Source organism: Chaetodon trifascialis, chromosome 10 (genome assembly GCF_039877785.1).
Source record: "Chaetodon trifascialis isolate fChaTrf1 chromosome 10, fChaTrf1.hap1, whole genome shotgun sequence".
NCBI classification, from domain to species: domain Eukaryota; kingdom Metazoa; phylum Chordata; class Actinopteri; order Chaetodontiformes; family Chaetodontidae; genus Chaetodon; species Chaetodon trifascialis.
The window spans coordinates 24,425,374-24,441,185 of NC_092065.1; the positions used below are offsets into that span (position 1 = coordinate 24,425,374).

The following is a 15,812-nucleotide window of genomic DNA, read 5'->3' on the forward strand; positions in this document are numbered from 1 at the left end:
TAACCCTTACATGGCACTTGTAGTTGCACAAAGTTGAGCTGTGAGGTACTTTATCAGCGGTTTAAAGACTTGAATGAATGGAATGAGAGTCCTACACATGCATTTGATTTTGTAGGCAGCGCTCGCGTTCAGGGTCGAAACAAAGCTTAGCAAAAATCACCTTCTCAGCCGCGCTAGAATCAGGCGCTCTGTCAGTATATGCCCACACCCACCTGAAGCTACTTAATGCATTTAGCAGAGGTGTCTTTTAAAGTGGTGATAGATTTTCAGAATTGCATGAATTAACTGTGCCTGTTTTTAGTTTTTGAGAGCGATTGTCTCTCCTGACAAATTTTCTTTATGAGAAGGGCCTGCTGCTGAATCTTTTAACCAGTGTCATTAACATTTTGGTTGTGCTTTTGCTTTGGTCAGATGTCTCCATTTGTTATTTTGGAAATGGAGAGCTGCATGTGTCTTTTTACTAATGCTCCTCTGTGCCCATCCTTGGCTCTTACATGATTTCATTCGTATGTAAAACTAATGTATGGTTTTTCTGACAGAAAGGGATTTTGCTTATGAAGCCTTTTCATCCCTTTTCAAGCACGCATTTTTCCTAGAACTGCGCTCGACTCTTCAAAATTGGTCTTGATAGATTTTTTCATTATGCGATCTTGGAACTCTGGTGTTCTTTTTTTAAAATTTAGCCTGCAGTAACAATATCTGAGAAAAGTTCAGTGAAAGTTGTTGAAAGCTGAAAAACTTCTGATTGAAGAGAGAATGTGTAACCAGGTGACTCATTTTCCTGCCGTTTCGTTGTCATGCCAGAGCCCTGTGAGGACGAGGATCTGGAAGCAGAAGCAGACAGTCCGGATATGGAGCCTGGTACAGAGATGGATCAAGGTGAGCAGTTAATAATACAAATAATAACGAATCCACCAGTTCTTTCACAGAGTGTCTGGCTCACAGAAAACTCTGCTCCGTTGCAGTAAAAGGATATAAATAATTCAAGTTTTAAAGCTGTGTAACAGTTTAATATTTCATAATGTTGTCTTTAAATTCCAGATGACATCCCCTCAGATGCAGAAGCTGAGGCTCGTTTGCATCAGTCAGAGCGTGCTGAGGTGGTTCCTGAAGACGACAAGAAATCAGAAAGTCTGAAAACATCCTCCAGTATTGGTGCGTGTCTGATAATTCCTCTGCATTGATCGCTCATATACTGTATAGCTTGACACAATTAAAAGGCATCTTTGTTGTTTGTGCATTCAGAACCATCCAGCGTGAGCCCCGTGCAGGAGGAAGATGTCGTCCTTTCCCCGCTCAAACCGTCTCCAGAGCCTGAAACACAGGTGAGATAACTCCACGCTTCTCCAGTTGGAGGTATGTGATGTTAGTTTTGACTAAATCTGGATCATCTCTGTTTCTTTTCCAGATTCCTCTGGTCAAGTCTCCTGGCACCCGCTTTTTCCCAGACCCCTTTGTATCTGAGGAAACGAAGCCTGAGAGGACGACTCCCTCTCCTCCTCCAGCTGCCAACAGCCCAGTGTGTCCTTCACCTGTGTCAGTCCAGGATCCTTCCTCTGCCCCTTCTCCTACTCTCAGTGCTGCTGCTGCTTTCCCTGTCCCGGACTCACCCCTGCCCAGTTCAACCGCCAAATCACCCATCAGCTCCCCAGTCAAGCCCGCCATTGAGTCACCTGTCAGATCACCCGTCACATCCCCGGCCAAATCACCTGTTGCCTCTCCAATCCGCTCTCAGCCCACTCCCTTACCAGAGACTTGCACACCTAAATCTCCCATCTACCCTCACCGCTCTATTTGCCCTCTCACAGGCAACCCCCTCTCCCCGATCTGTGCTCAGCCTTTGCCATGCCAGGAGCCCTCGTCACCCCTCACCTCTGACTCTCCCGTCAGAACTCAGCCCGTCCCTGGAGTCACTTCCACGCCCATGACCAAAACAGACAGACCTGAGCCCTCAAAATCCGTGGATGACTCGACAGAGGAGACTCCATCTAAAAAGACGGATATCATTGAGGAATTTTGGTTGAAGAGTGCTGAGATCAGGAAGAGCCTCGGTCTGACACCTTTGGACCGCAGTAGTAAAATCTTAGAAAAGAGCCTTGTTCAGGCTTCAACACAGGACTCCACCCCAGTCACGACACAGACTCCAGATGTGTCTGAGGAACAGAAGCCTACTTTTACTGGCCGCTCCGTCATTCGCAGACTCAACATCACTCTCGAGGGGCAGGTAATTACCCCCATTGCTCCTGCGGAGCCTAAGAGTAATGGCTCTGATAAGAGGGACCTCAGCAGCAGCTCTGGCTTGGGGTTGAACGGGAGCATGGTCACAAGCCAGACAGTTAACAGTGACAGCTACAACACATCTGACTCCACCATGCTGACCCCGCCCTCCAGCCCACCGCCTCCCGTGCCTGCTAATCAGTCTCCAGCCGTGTTTAGGCAGCAGAGACACCAGGTGTCCTGGAGCAATGGACCAGAAAAACCTGCATCTGAGCGTGCCAAAGAGCCAGCAAAAACCAAGAGTCCTGTTCCTGCACCGAGGACCCAGCTGAGCCCCGTGTCTGCACCCAAACCTGCACCCAGGAAGGCTTCCACACCTCAGGCAGATCCAGAAACAGCTCCAGTGGTTGTCATGAGGGAGAAGAACAAGAAACCACGACCGCAGGAGGTGAGGAAGTCGTTTGTGGAGACGGTGGAGGAGATTCCGTTTGCTGATGACGTGGAGGAGACCTATGATGAGCGGACGCCAGAAACAAGCATGAACAGGTACTACACTCCACCCACCAGCAAGCCCAGCAGGGACAGACCTCCCCTGCATCTGGCCCTAGCAATGGAGAATGGTAAACCCAACATCCCTGTCAACCCAGCCTCTAAGATCCAGAGGGCTACTCAGTTCTCCCCCGAGGCCAAGGAAATCGCTGAAGAGAGAATAAGGGCCCGAGAAAAGTCCATCAAGAGCCAGGCTTTAAAAGACGCCATGGCCAAGCAGCTCAGCAAAATGAAAGAATCTGACGTCGACAAGGGCGCGGCACCCAAGGTGGCCTGGACTGTAACCCCAGATGCCACTGGAAAAAATAAAAAGTCAACCGTGTCGCCGAAGGCATCAGCCGTTAAAGCTCTGGAGTCGAAGAAGGCCGAGACTGTTCCTGAGCGCTTCTTCAGCAGCAACAAGAGCCTGGACAGCTCGGCAGCTTCGTCAGACGGCTCCACTACGAGTAAGAGCAAGAAACGAAGCTCCCTCTTCTCGCCACGCAAGAACAAGAAGGAGAAAAAGGCCAAGAACGACAGCAGCAGGCTGTCCAGCACGGACGAGACACCGCCCAAACACAAGTCGCTGTGGAAAGCCGTCTTCTCAGGTAGTGTTGTTTTCGGTGGCCTGTTTTTTACTTTAGTCTTAGTCTAGTCTTTGTGTCAAGCTGTCATTTTAGTTTTTATTAGTTTTAGTCACATTCATACTCTTTTTAATCTAGTCAAGTTTCAGCTGACTAAAAGTCTGAGCATTTTAGTCTTGTTTTAGTCGGAATTATCCGTGACCTTTTTGGGCTAGTTTTAGTCGACGAAAACTGATGACATTTAGGTCTAGTTTTAGTCATTGAAGATTGTATTTTAGGGCGGCACAGTGGGGCAGCAGGTAGTGCGTGTGCCTCAAGAAGGTCACCAGTTCGATCCCCGGGTCGGCAGGCCCTTCCTGTGTGAAGTTTGCATGTTCTTCCCGTGCATGCGTGGGTTCTCTCCGTGCACTCCGGCTTCCTCCCACAGACCAAAAACATGCTCATTAGGTTAATTGGTGACTCTAAATTGTCCTTAGGTGTGAGCGTGAATGGTTGTATGTCTATATGTTGCCCTGCGACCGGTTCAGGGTGTACCCCGCCTCTCGCCTGTTGACAGCTGGGATAGGCTCCAGCCCCCCCGCAACCCTGAAAAGGGATAGTCGGGTATAGACAATGGATGGATGGATGGATGGAAAATTGTATTTTAGTCTCTTTTTAGTAATGCATTTCTATTTAACCCCGTCAATATAGTATAAGTAACCCATTTCACAATTCAAACTTAGCTTATTTTTATATTATTGTTGCCTTATAGACTCAAGAATACATCCATTCCAGACATCAAGACGCTCTGATTTGAATTCACAACATATTTATTTTACCAAGCAAAGCCGGCTGGCCGGCCATCGGTCCCATGTCAGCTGTCTGTCGTTAACGCTAACCTACCACAGCTGCATCTTCTAAATAATGCCGGGAGGAAGTGACGTCGCTGCGACTGCACAGTGTGACCTGATGCGCCCAATGAAGTGAGACGCAGGAAACAGAAATACTACAAAATAATAACAACGCGACTAAACAAGACGAAATAACGTTAGAACATTTCGTCTCGTTTCGTTTTAGTCGACAAAAATGAAGAGACGTTTTAGTAGAGTTTTTCTTTTGTAAACCACATTTAGTCTCGTTTTTATTCGTCAACAATATTGCGTCATATATTTAATTATAGCTATCGTCAGATGACCAGCGTTTACGTTGTGTCTCGTCACGTTTTCGTCACCTGATAAAGGTTCATTGACGACGATATTTAGTATGTATAAGTTTCGTTGATGAAAGCAACACCTTTCTCAGGGTACAAGAAGGACAAAAAGAAGAAGGATGATAAATCATGTCCAAGCACGCCGTCCTCCAGTTCCACCACTCAGGACTCTGGGAAGAAGACAACTTCACCTCTTGGGAAATCGTCAGGTAAGACAGGTGATGCCATGCGGTGTTTGAATGTGATTCTTTTTGTTCTAGTTCTAGAACAACGGACACATTCCTGCCTTTGCTTATTGTTTGTTACAGACTTGAAATCACGCAGAAACTTGAGCTTCTCCGAGGACTCTGACCTGTCTTGCGACGATGTTCTGGAGAGGTCCTCCCAGAAGTCAAAGGCAGATGTAAGTCACAGGAGATGAAATCAGATGCGTAACACCTTTGTCATTAGATATCCAGACAGGTAAACATCCTCACCAACAACCCCATAGCAGGTGGTGTGTTCGTCCAACACGTGCATGTTTAAAACGCCCAGTGTTTGTCCTCGCCAGGTGTCCCAGACCAGAGTCAGTGACTTTTGCTCACTTGTCCTCATCACATCTATTGTATCCATTTCTGTTTCACTTTCATTGAAATCATTTCTTCCACTCCCAGCGGCACACGGACATCTTTGACCTAGTGTCAGGCATGCAGAAAGAAGCGATAAAGGAGGAGAAACTGGCGAAGGAGAAAAAGAGGGAGTTAAAGGAAAGACAGAGGGTGAAAGAGAGGCATAAAGAAAGACAGCAGGAGAAAGAGGGTGATCGAGAAAAGGGGAAAGACGATGAGGAGGTATTGTGCGGAAAGGGAGTGAAATGATTTAGAATTTCATAAAAACATAATTTTGCAAATATTTGACACTTTCTGAGTATTCTGCTGACGTTAAGTTCAGAAATGAATACATAATTAATCCCTTTTTAAAGTAACGTCAGATTAAAGGATGGTTCCATATTTCCCTCACGCCAACAAAGCATGATAACAACACATTTTTCAAAGCGTTAAGCGCAACAATATAACACGTTGAAGGGACACCATAATGACATCCATTCGCAGAATTACTAAATGAGTTATTTCTTTAAAAGTCTGATTCATAAAATTTCCATGTGGTGTAGATTTGATTTGGCCTGTGCAGAAATTCAGCACACGAAACCCACATTTCTATAATATCAGTTCTTTTATTTGAATCATTTGCATTCATTATGTTCGGCTGAAATTCCAAATTATTTTCTCCGCTGCTGCTCAGTGTGTGTGTGTGTGTTTCTGGTGCTTTAGATAGATACAGTTCAGGGCCAGAGGCATGAATTCATTAAGCATTGTAAACACATCTAAGAAACTCTGACACGCTCCCAGTGTTTTCTTCATTTTGAAAATGTACATGAGGAATGAATTGACTTTTTGTGATTCTTCAGTAACACTGACCTGAATTTGGACTTAACACAGCCACCGTAGCAGGAGGTTAAAGCTGCTTCATGCCTGCCAGCCTGTAAATCCGTCAGAGCCCACAGGAATCGTGTAGACTAGTCGCTAGTGACTGTTGTGGTTAATAGTTTTCCAGGTCTGTGAATGTATTAGATATATTCTGGTAGACTTATTAACAGATCGGCCTTACTGCTTTGTGGTAAGACGGGTCTCTAAAATCTGTGGTCTTAGAATCTGGAAGTTCTTACGATGTGATTCATAATTGTTGTTCTGTTGGACTAATTTCTGATTAACATAGATGTGTAAAATGTCGCTGCACCCTCCCGTGTTGTAGCGGTGTGGCATATTAACATTGCCTGTTTGGATTGTACCAGCTAAATTGTTACTTTTTTTATTTTATTTTGACCAATTTAACAAAATCATTAACCCATTTAATCATATCATCTGTATCATGTTTGTTTCCTCCCTTTTTTGTTTTGTCTTCCCCAAGTCTGTTTATGTCCCTCACGCACTGGCGTTCAAGAGATCGTACGCCACAAAGGTAGTATTACATATGTTCCCATTGATAACCCCCCCACCCCCACCCCCAGCCCTCTGCGCATGTGCCAGTAATAACACCTTATGTGCATCTGGCCTAAACTAACGGTCCTCTCTGGATGCATGTGACAGCCTGACCACAGCGCCCACTCACTCACTGCTCCATGACTCTCATGGCTCACTTTTCTGGCCACATCTCTCCACATCAGGGGCTGCTCCTCTCTGACTGGTGCGATATTAACCTGCCTACTGTATCTGTCACTGTGGCACCGTTTTTCCTCCCAGTCTGCCTGCTGGAATAACTTTGACAAGTTTTTCTTCACTGCTATTCTCTCTTTCTCCTGATTTATGCCAGCCAGCTTTTTTATGTCCTCACAAGTCAGCTAAAAGGGGCTCAATCGAATACTGTATTGCCAATTATTATGGAAGATGCCGTAATGAGAAGAGGGGTTGTAGCCGTGAGAGCGGCAGTGAAGTTGATGTGTCACATTGTTCCTAGGCCTAGAGAAGCCTGTAGATGTGTGGTGAAGTTTTACATTAAAGATAGATGACTTTGTGCTAGTCAGTGTTGTCCCTCAACTTCTTCAAGGTCTCGTCCCCCTCCTCTCCCGTTGAGTGTTCCTGAAGGGCCAGGGCCCCAGGGAGTCCATGGCACATATTAGCAGCTTGTGAATGAGACGTCTCTGACTCGTGTTTTTGTTGTTGCGCCAGAAAACCTACACAGAAGAAGAGCTGAATGCCAAGCTGACACGGAGGGTCCAGAAAGCAGCACGCCGACAGGCCAAGCAGGAAGAACTGAAGAGGCTGCACAGAGCCCAGGTGACTGACCTCTGCTGATCCTCCGTCAGCTCCTCTGTCACCACCCTCAGTGGACGTTTGTTTTCAGTGAAATGTCTCCCATCAGGACAAAATGCCAGCTTGTCTGATTCTTTGGTTTTTGACCAAACATCTGCAAAACCCTCAGCTGTACTTTGCATTTAGTGCTAATTGGCAAGTGTTAGCATGCTAACTACAGTAGTGGACATCGTAAACACTACACCTGCTAAACATCAGCATGTTAGCATTGTCATTGTGAGCATGCTGATGTTAACAATTAGGTTCTTTTGTGTTGGTTTAATCACCATGTTTGTGTGTTGAATAGGTCTATCAAACACAAGAACACAGAGTGTTTTCATCAAACCATGTGACAGTTATTCATATCAACAATTTGATGTATGAGCCTTTCTTGTTAGAGGTACAGAGATCGCCTACATCAGTGTTGTCCTGTTGTTTTTCTCCTTTTTTTTAACGTACCAAATGTTCACTCTAATGTGACTCAGCCCTCTTGGATTGCGGCCAAACTCATCCTTTGGTCAGGAAATCCACTGTGATTGATGTTGTAACTCCGCAGTCAGACTCCCAGTCCACTGACTCAGCACTAAGCCACAGCTGAAGTCTCTCCTCCTGGAGCTGTGGTTAGTTGATTCCTTTTAGCGGCTATTTGCAGAACCCAAACCACGCTTTTTGTTTAGCTCCTCTTGCTGCGTGGCACTGATAAAGTTCAGCGCTGAGGAAGTTTGAGTCTGAGGGGGAAAGAAAACTTTTACACTCAGCTCTTTCTGCTCATTCTGCCCCTCGCATCACTTTGCCAACATTGAACCAAAATGTCATTAATCAACCATATTCAACTCAACAGGGTCAAATCTCAAGCATCTACTGTACATGACATAGCCTACATAGCCTACATACCCACTACTGCGCATGTCAGTGCAATAACAGCATTTTAATAAGAATATTAAATAAGAATTTGTTTTTTAGCTGACTTTCTGAATTGGCTATGTGAATGTAAGGGTTAAAAAAGATGTGACCTTAAGATTAATACTGCTTACTTATTTTTGATTGTATTAGCAGTTTAGAAGTAGGTGGAAATTCAGTATTTAGCTTGTTGTGACGGCTCCTCCACTAACAAAGCGCTCAACAGGGAGCTATTCATTGACAGCTGCTCCACTTCTTTTGACACATACCACTGATCTCGTGATAGATAAGATGAAGTATTAATAAGAACTAGTGCTGTCAATCGATTAAAACATTTAATCGCAATTAATCTCATGAATGTCGTACTTAACCCGCGATTAATCGCAAATTAATTGCACATTTTTATCTATTCTAAATGTCCCTTGAATTATCATTTTAATACTGTCACCAACCTGGAAAAGTGGATCGGCTTGCTTTGTGCAAACGTTTTTTATTGAAAACAACAACGTGTAGTGTTTTATTTCACACTAACATTTTCACTTTGAGCAGTCATTCACATTTGAATGAATCAAATCTCACACAATTTAACACTGTCAATAAACAGATGACAAAAAAATAAATACTTGGTTACAAAAAAGCCCCTTCAACAACCCTTTCTAAGGGACCAAAACAGGGTGATCCAAGATAAAGTTACAAAGTGCACATCATTGTAAACTAGGACTCAGCCTATAGTGCAGTTGAATCATGGCTTAAACTTTCCTTTCTTTAGTTTCCTTTGAATATAACAGCATCCATACGCCTCTGTCGAAAGCCATCCATTGTCGACTGGTTTTGACAAGGAGGCGACGGAGAATTCACATTCGCCGTGTGTTTGGCCATCAAGTGGTATTTCAGACTGGATGTGCTGCAGTGATAATTCAGTTCACACCAACAATACACACAGATAACTTTGGTCTTGTCGGTCGACCCATCTGGTAACTTTTTGAAACTTTCCATTCAGAATCTTGTTTGCATCCATTTCGGTGTTTCGCGCTTGACATCCACACAAACCGCTAGCCTACTCCTTTACAGCTAGCGAGCAGGCAAGACCAAACACATGCGTGCGGCGTGCCTATTGTTTTGTTTCCAGTTTACAATCAGATCCTGTAGTTTTTCTTACGTTACTAGCAATGGCCACAGCTTATAAAAAACTACATGTTCAATAGGTCACAAAGCACGTTAATCTCACGATAAAAAAAATGATGCCGTTAAAATTGATTTGCGTTAACGCGTTAATTACGTGATATTTTTGACAGCACTAGTGAGAACTGATTTCAAATTTGCTGCATCTCCTCTATCACTGCCCCCTTATTGCCTGCCACCGCCAGTAACAAGCTAGAGAGCGACATGGGCTGAAAAGAGAAGAACTATGAAATATGAATACGAGTTTTTTGTTGTTTGTTTTGTAAAAATCATGAATAGTATTGGTCCATCCGAACAGGCTTACGTACTTGTAGACATCAATACAGCTCTAATTAGCAGAGCTCCCGTTGTGCCCCGAGACGTTTATATTTAACGAGGGTAAACTGTTACATCAATTGAGCGTTAACCTCTGCAGCCACCTCCCTCGGAAACTTCTGGGACAAATGAGCTGCAATTAGTCCGACTGTGGATGTTATTATTCCGTGCGCCCATGTGCGATAACTCAGGTTGTTTATTGTGCTTGTGCCTCTTTGTCTCCATGCCTGTGCATACCATTAATAACGCCACTCTAAACCTGCCTGTCTGCTCAGATCATCCAGAGACAGTTGGAGCAGGTGGAGGAGAAGCAGAGGCAGCTGGAAGAGAGGGGCGTAGCCGTGGAGAAAGCCTTGAGAGGAGAAGCAGGTAACCGCTTGTCACATCCGTCCGTTCTTCTTAATCAATCCAGCCGTCCCATGTGGCGTGGTGGATCAGTAATGATATTGCAGATAGACAGAACTCTCATATTCAGCGAACGTAAGGGTGTACTTTCCTAGCACATGCTGTATAACTGTCTTATCATTAACATTATAGTTTTTGATTTAGCGTACGTATGACAGTTAGATTGTGTTTTTGCGTCAGCGCTGGCTCTGTGAGACCGTGTTTTATCTTTATATGATATGAGTTCAGCCTTTGCTAGAGCTCTAAAGGGAATAATAGCATAATATTGATGATTGGGATGATGTAACGTAGAGTTGCATCGCCTCAGAAAAGCTGTCCCTCTGCGATCGTTGAAACCACAGTCTGCATTTACCTTTTATTCTGCCGCACTGAAGCACACGTCAGTGCGTAGATTTGTGTGCAGAAAGTCCTGTTTGCTTCTCCAAAGTAATAAACCCAAATTGTTCTTGACAAGGGACTATCACAGACAATATACTTTCCCAGATGAAGAATACGTTATTTGTTAGGGGAGCAGCGCAGTTCATTATTTGGTACAGTTTTATAAGCATGTGAAGCATGACTCGCGCTCAGTAGCAATAACACTATTTGTGTGATGTGCGTTTTCGTATGCGGGGAAGGTACTGAGGTGAGCTGACAGCATATTCAATCCAAGTTTACTTAATGGTGACAGTAAGAGAATTTGAATAAGAGCTTTTATCACGCAAAGACATGCACGTATTTCAGCCATTTTCCCTTCAGCCGAATTTACCTTTTCTCGATTGTTGAGCATGTTTTAACTTGTTTACTACTCTACTCTCTTAAAGGGTTGTATAAAGGTACTTATACATTACCCAAACAGCACAAAAGAAGATCAGGTATTAGACTTACCGTAGCTTCCTTTCTTTTGTTATTACTGACATGTGACACTGTTATGTAGGCTCCATCCGTGGTGACACAGTGCAACAGTTCTCCATCTCTGAACGTGTTGATCTTTGTCCACTCATAACATGTCTGCCATCGTCAGTCCGAGCTGCATGCCATCAGGAGGAATGTGTGTCCCTGGCATAGATTTCTGTGTGCTCGTTCTGGATGTGTTTTTGTCTCCTTCGCTGCCTCTCAAATGAGGAGAGTTTCTGTACTCTGATCACGTCACATTTCATAAAAAAAAAATGCAAGCAGAATGAAAGAAATCAGAGATAAATTGCTATGCAGGCTCATAACGTCTTTATTGAAACATTTTCTGCAAATATTTGCCTCGGCTGAATGACTTGATGCAGATATTTGTCGAGATCTTTTTTTTTGTGGTGAATAACAGCAATCCAGAGTTGTTTCTGACTTTATCTGTTGCACTCAAAGGTCTCACTTAACACTCAGCAGCTCTCTCAGTCTCGACTGACGAAGCATTAAATCATTCAATTAGTGCAATCGAACGTTGCTGCTCATGGATTGGATTGTACGGAAGTGGAGAAAAGCTTCTCTCCAGCAACAGCTCTGTCAAATTAAATGCACGCAGTACATAAAAACAATCTCCTCGACACGTCAGCGCCAAGCACGTTACAAGAGGCTTTGTGCGACGCTGAGCAGACTGAGCCAGTAAACAACAGTACGGCAAATCTATGTTGCAGTCTACTGTTATTTTTGAAAATGCCACGTAGCCTTGCACAACCTGCGTTACTGCATTATGCTCTGTGGTGAGTACTTACGGACTCTCTTTGTTCTGAGTGTTGCTGCGGCGTGTGTGTCCGTGTGTGTACGAAACATGTCTGCAAGAACGTGCATGACTTGTTGTTGTTGGAGAATTTTGTGTGTGTGTGTTTGTGTGCCCAGATTGGGGGCTGTGTGAAATAACTCCTATCTCTAATATATCCCTGTCATTGTAGACTATTGGGGAGATTCTAATTACAGTGAAATCCTGGACTTGCATCTGGGCGGTATGTATTTCAAATCTGTCGCTTTAAACTAACCTAATGGCTAACCCAATCTGTCCTTTACCCCATCCTTTTGTAACGACTTGAGCTTTGTCCCCCTCTTATCTACCTTCACTTGCTGACTGGCTGGCTGGCTGATTGGCTAGCTGGCTGGCACGTAGCCTCATTGCAATACTCGCTGTGCCTGTGACTCCCCCATCCCTCCCCCCTCACTGGGTTTTTAGTTCAGACACTCTTCGCATCAAACAGAGATCAGACACTCGGCCTCACGCTGTCGTCTTAAGATCGTCTTTGATCTCAGTAAACTTATAAATGATAAATTAATGCATTAATGAGTAACTTTTATTTGTCGCTCCTTTGCACGCACGCCGCACAATGCAAAGTGCAGCCGCGATACGAGCGGCGGCGTATTGCAGAGACAGGCATCCAAACAGCACAATACATTTTTTGCATTCTAAGAAACACTGCAGAGACGCACTGAGGAGCGCTCCGATAGGCTGAGATCGGAAAACAGTGTAAGAGAGCTGTGGACTCTTATATGAAGTGTAAGGCTGTTTACTCTATAGACTTCTTATTGTCTGTGTTCAACCAACAATCAGTGGATCCACTGCCTCTTATTGCCTGTGCCAACTGAATGCCGGTGTGTTTTACTGTCTGTGTCACAGAGCATCTGACACGTCAACGAGCCACACGGCTGCACGCACGCACACACACACACACGCACACACACACACACACATACACACACAGGCTGCCATAAACTACAGCAGCACTAAATGTGTCCACAAATGCAACAAATGTGCTTTTTACTCTTGTTTTAGTAATGTTAGCTATAAAGCTGCAGCACACAGCTAGTTTATGAGATGATTTTGTCTTGTCTAAAAAAAAAGCTAAACTCAACAAACAGCTTTATAGTCATGACCGGTTTTTGAGGGTTTACATCTTCAGTAAGAGCCTGTAGCCTTGAGCTACACAAAGGCTAGAGAAGCTGCTTGGAGACACACATTGTTGGTTTTGCTCTTCACGGGGTTTGTTGACAATAAGAAAGCTATAGAACAACGCCTTCCTTCCTTTCACTTTCCTACACAAACCCGTCACTCAACTGCATTATTACTGCGTCTGCGAACCTGTTTGCCTTTCAGACTGCGTGACACCATAATAACACTGTCCAGCTGTGTTGACGTGATATTGTGCTCCAGCTGGACTGAAGATGATGTGATCTGACGCGTTCGGTTTGTCTTATCGCACCTTGTCATGATTGAAAGCTTAAACGATGAAGAAAAAGCACATTAACATATTACAGATATTCCAGACACACACACACACACACACACACACACACACACACACACCCTGTGATTGTATTGCCTAAGCTGCCCTGGACTCCCTCCTCACTCACACTAAACTGGCATGGCTCTTAGCTTCCCCTCCGAGCTCTGTGCTGCTGTAGATCTGCCCTGTAGTCCCAGCAGTGGCTCCCATGACTTTCTCATACCTGCTCAGTTGCATAACTCCCCCCAGTGTGTGTGTGTGTTGTGTTTGTGTGTAGTGTGTGCTAATAGGCAATGTTGCAACCCCAGGTCCTTAGTCGCTTTGTTTAGCCTGTGATTGGTCAACGATAACACTGTGTCCACCGTGTCTGGGTGAGATGTCCGGCTTGTTGTGAGTATGAGTGGAATGCATCTTTTCCTCCTCATATCTGCTGAAAAGTCAGCAGGTCTTTACGTTAGAAAGCAGCGTTTCCTTACTCATTCAGTGCCAGTGGAATCGTCAGCAGGAGCGAGAAAAAGGTGCATTTTCACACGTGTGAGCAGGCCCTGTGCTTCTCTGTGGTTCGTCCTGCTGGTTGTCGTCACTCATCAGACGGGAGATCGCGTGGAGTTTTGACCTAAAGATGAACACACGTGCACAAAAGAGGTTTTCTAAGCTAACTGGGACCAGGTTTCTTAAAGGTGCATGACGTTTCATCGGCTCAAATCCAACTTTGTTTGATTCCATTCATGGTGTGTGAACACTAAAAATCACTTTGAATGTTTGCAACTGGATGCGGTGTGTGTCCTGAGTGTGTTATGGCGGCAGTTTCCTGCGTGGTGATAGCTTTCTATTAATCCTCTTTGCCTTCCTGTGTTTGATCCTGTGATGGGGAATTGTGACTGAATACCGGACTGTAAGGTGCACAGTTGCTCTGTCAGCATGGTTGTCTTTGAGCCCTGTAGGGGGCACCACGAGTTAAGCCAGAATCAACATGCCTGAACTTTTAATCTGCTAGTTTTCTGTAACTTTTATGTCAATCGTCTCCTTTAATGACTGTACAATTCAGGATTTACTGAGCGATAAGTGCTAACAATGCATTTCATAACCATACTTGCATGGTTTGGCAGAGCCATAAAAATTTTATTATGTCCAAAATAGATACTCTAAATTGCAGTTTTCCCAGCAGACTTTTTTAATTTCTCTGTGATAGTCCCTTGGAGTAATTATCTGGCATTTCACTCTCCCAGCTCCTTTACCCACCAGCCTGAGAACAGTGACTGCCTCCTATTTGGTGTAATTCTCCCTGAATCTTCTTCATGCTGCACTCATTTCACAGTCTTTAGTTTGGGGTTTATTATGGCAGCGTCCACTGTGTATGATCTTACTTATGGGAGAGACTCTTTTTAGCAAGTGCATAGAAGAAAAAGTCCTCATTTGCACTTCAATAGTAGCTGCACTTCAAAAGTCACCATGCTGGCAACAAATTGAGCCGGGTGGTCTAAACATGTTCGAGTAGTGTTTACAAGCAGAGGCTGAAACGTCTTGAAAGAAGAAGCAATTATCTGTGTCTGAGGAGGATGGATCTCCTGGTGATCAGTAATGGCTTTAATAATGGGCTTAAATAATTTTGTGTACTGTGATAAACACTGGCCGCATGTGCAGGCTGCTCCTGTTTCGTAGCCGACGTCGGCCACTGTTGTCTGACTGAAGATTATCTGAGAAGCTGCAGATGCGAGATGAAACGGGACGATTATTTTCCCTTACGTTCTCCAAGTTTTCTGTCTGCTCTTATTTCAGTTTCCTATTTTTACCCCCTTTTTCATCCCTCACACCACACAGATGAATTCTCCCACCTCCTCTGTCTAGGTGATTTGTCCTCTCCCTATCACGGTGCTCCTGCCCTCTTTTGATTTTCTCCTCCATGTTCTCTCTCCCTCTTCCTCGCCCGTCCTCTTCCCCCTCCACCCACACTCTGTGTCCTCTGCTCTTTCTCTCTGTAACACCTCTGCTCTTCCTCCTGCTTTATTTCAACCATTCTCTCTCTCTCACCCACCGGTGCACCCGTCTCCGTCTCTCCCTCACACTCTTTCCCTCTGTCTTGTGGAAGTTGAGCCCTTTGTGGGGATGCCGCGCCGAAGACCTCTCTCCTTCTGCCCCTGCTGTTCCCCCGAAGGTAACGTAACCTCGCCGCCTCTGCTGACGGTTGTGGCGGGTTACCACGGCAACCATAAGGATCTCCAGAACCGGGCTACTCCTTTGCGCCCCTCCCCGTCATCCTCCCAGCCGGTCCTCCTCCTCCTCCTCTCCCTGTCCTCACCATTTGTATGTGATCAGGCTCAGTAGATTTCCCCAGAATGTTTCCATAACTCAGTGTAGTATTGAGAAATTTTTCATGAGGAAATTGATGAAAAATGTTGAAAAACACTCCAAATACACACTGTTAAAAGTTCAAACCTCCACAAACATAATAAGGAGCAGAATAGAACTGCTATTGCTGCTTTGA

The 15,812-nt window shown here is 44.7% G+C and overlaps 1 protein-coding gene across 1 annotated transcript in view; it reads left to right on the forward strand.

The window, feature by feature from the left end:
- mical3a (microtubule associated monooxygenase, calponin and LIM domain containing 3a) overlaps positions 1 to 15,812 on the forward strand; it is a 91,865-nt gene that overhangs the window by 69,314 nt on the left and 6,739 nt on the right. The window contains exons 33-44 of the mRNA XM_070972808.1: positions 805 to 879; positions 1,042 to 1,155; positions 1,246 to 1,325; positions 1,409 to 3,353; positions 4,611 to 4,727; positions 4,827 to 4,921; positions 6,466 to 6,516; positions 7,224 to 7,331; positions 10,019 to 10,112; positions 10,952 to 11,002; positions 12,008 to 12,058; positions 15,417 to 15,482. Coding sequence (XP_070828909.1) covers positions 805 to 879; positions 1,042 to 1,155; positions 1,246 to 1,325; positions 1,409 to 3,353; positions 4,611 to 4,727; positions 4,827 to 4,921; positions 6,466 to 6,516; positions 7,224 to 7,331; positions 10,019 to 10,112; positions 10,952 to 11,002; positions 12,008 to 12,058; positions 15,417 to 15,482 — 2,847 coding nt within the window. The remainder of the gene's footprint in view (positions 1 to 804; positions 880 to 1,041; positions 1,156 to 1,245; positions 1,326 to 1,408; positions 3,354 to 4,610; positions 4,728 to 4,826; positions 4,922 to 6,465; positions 6,517 to 7,223; positions 7,332 to 10,018; positions 10,113 to 10,951; positions 11,003 to 12,007; positions 12,059 to 15,416; positions 15,483 to 15,812) is intronic.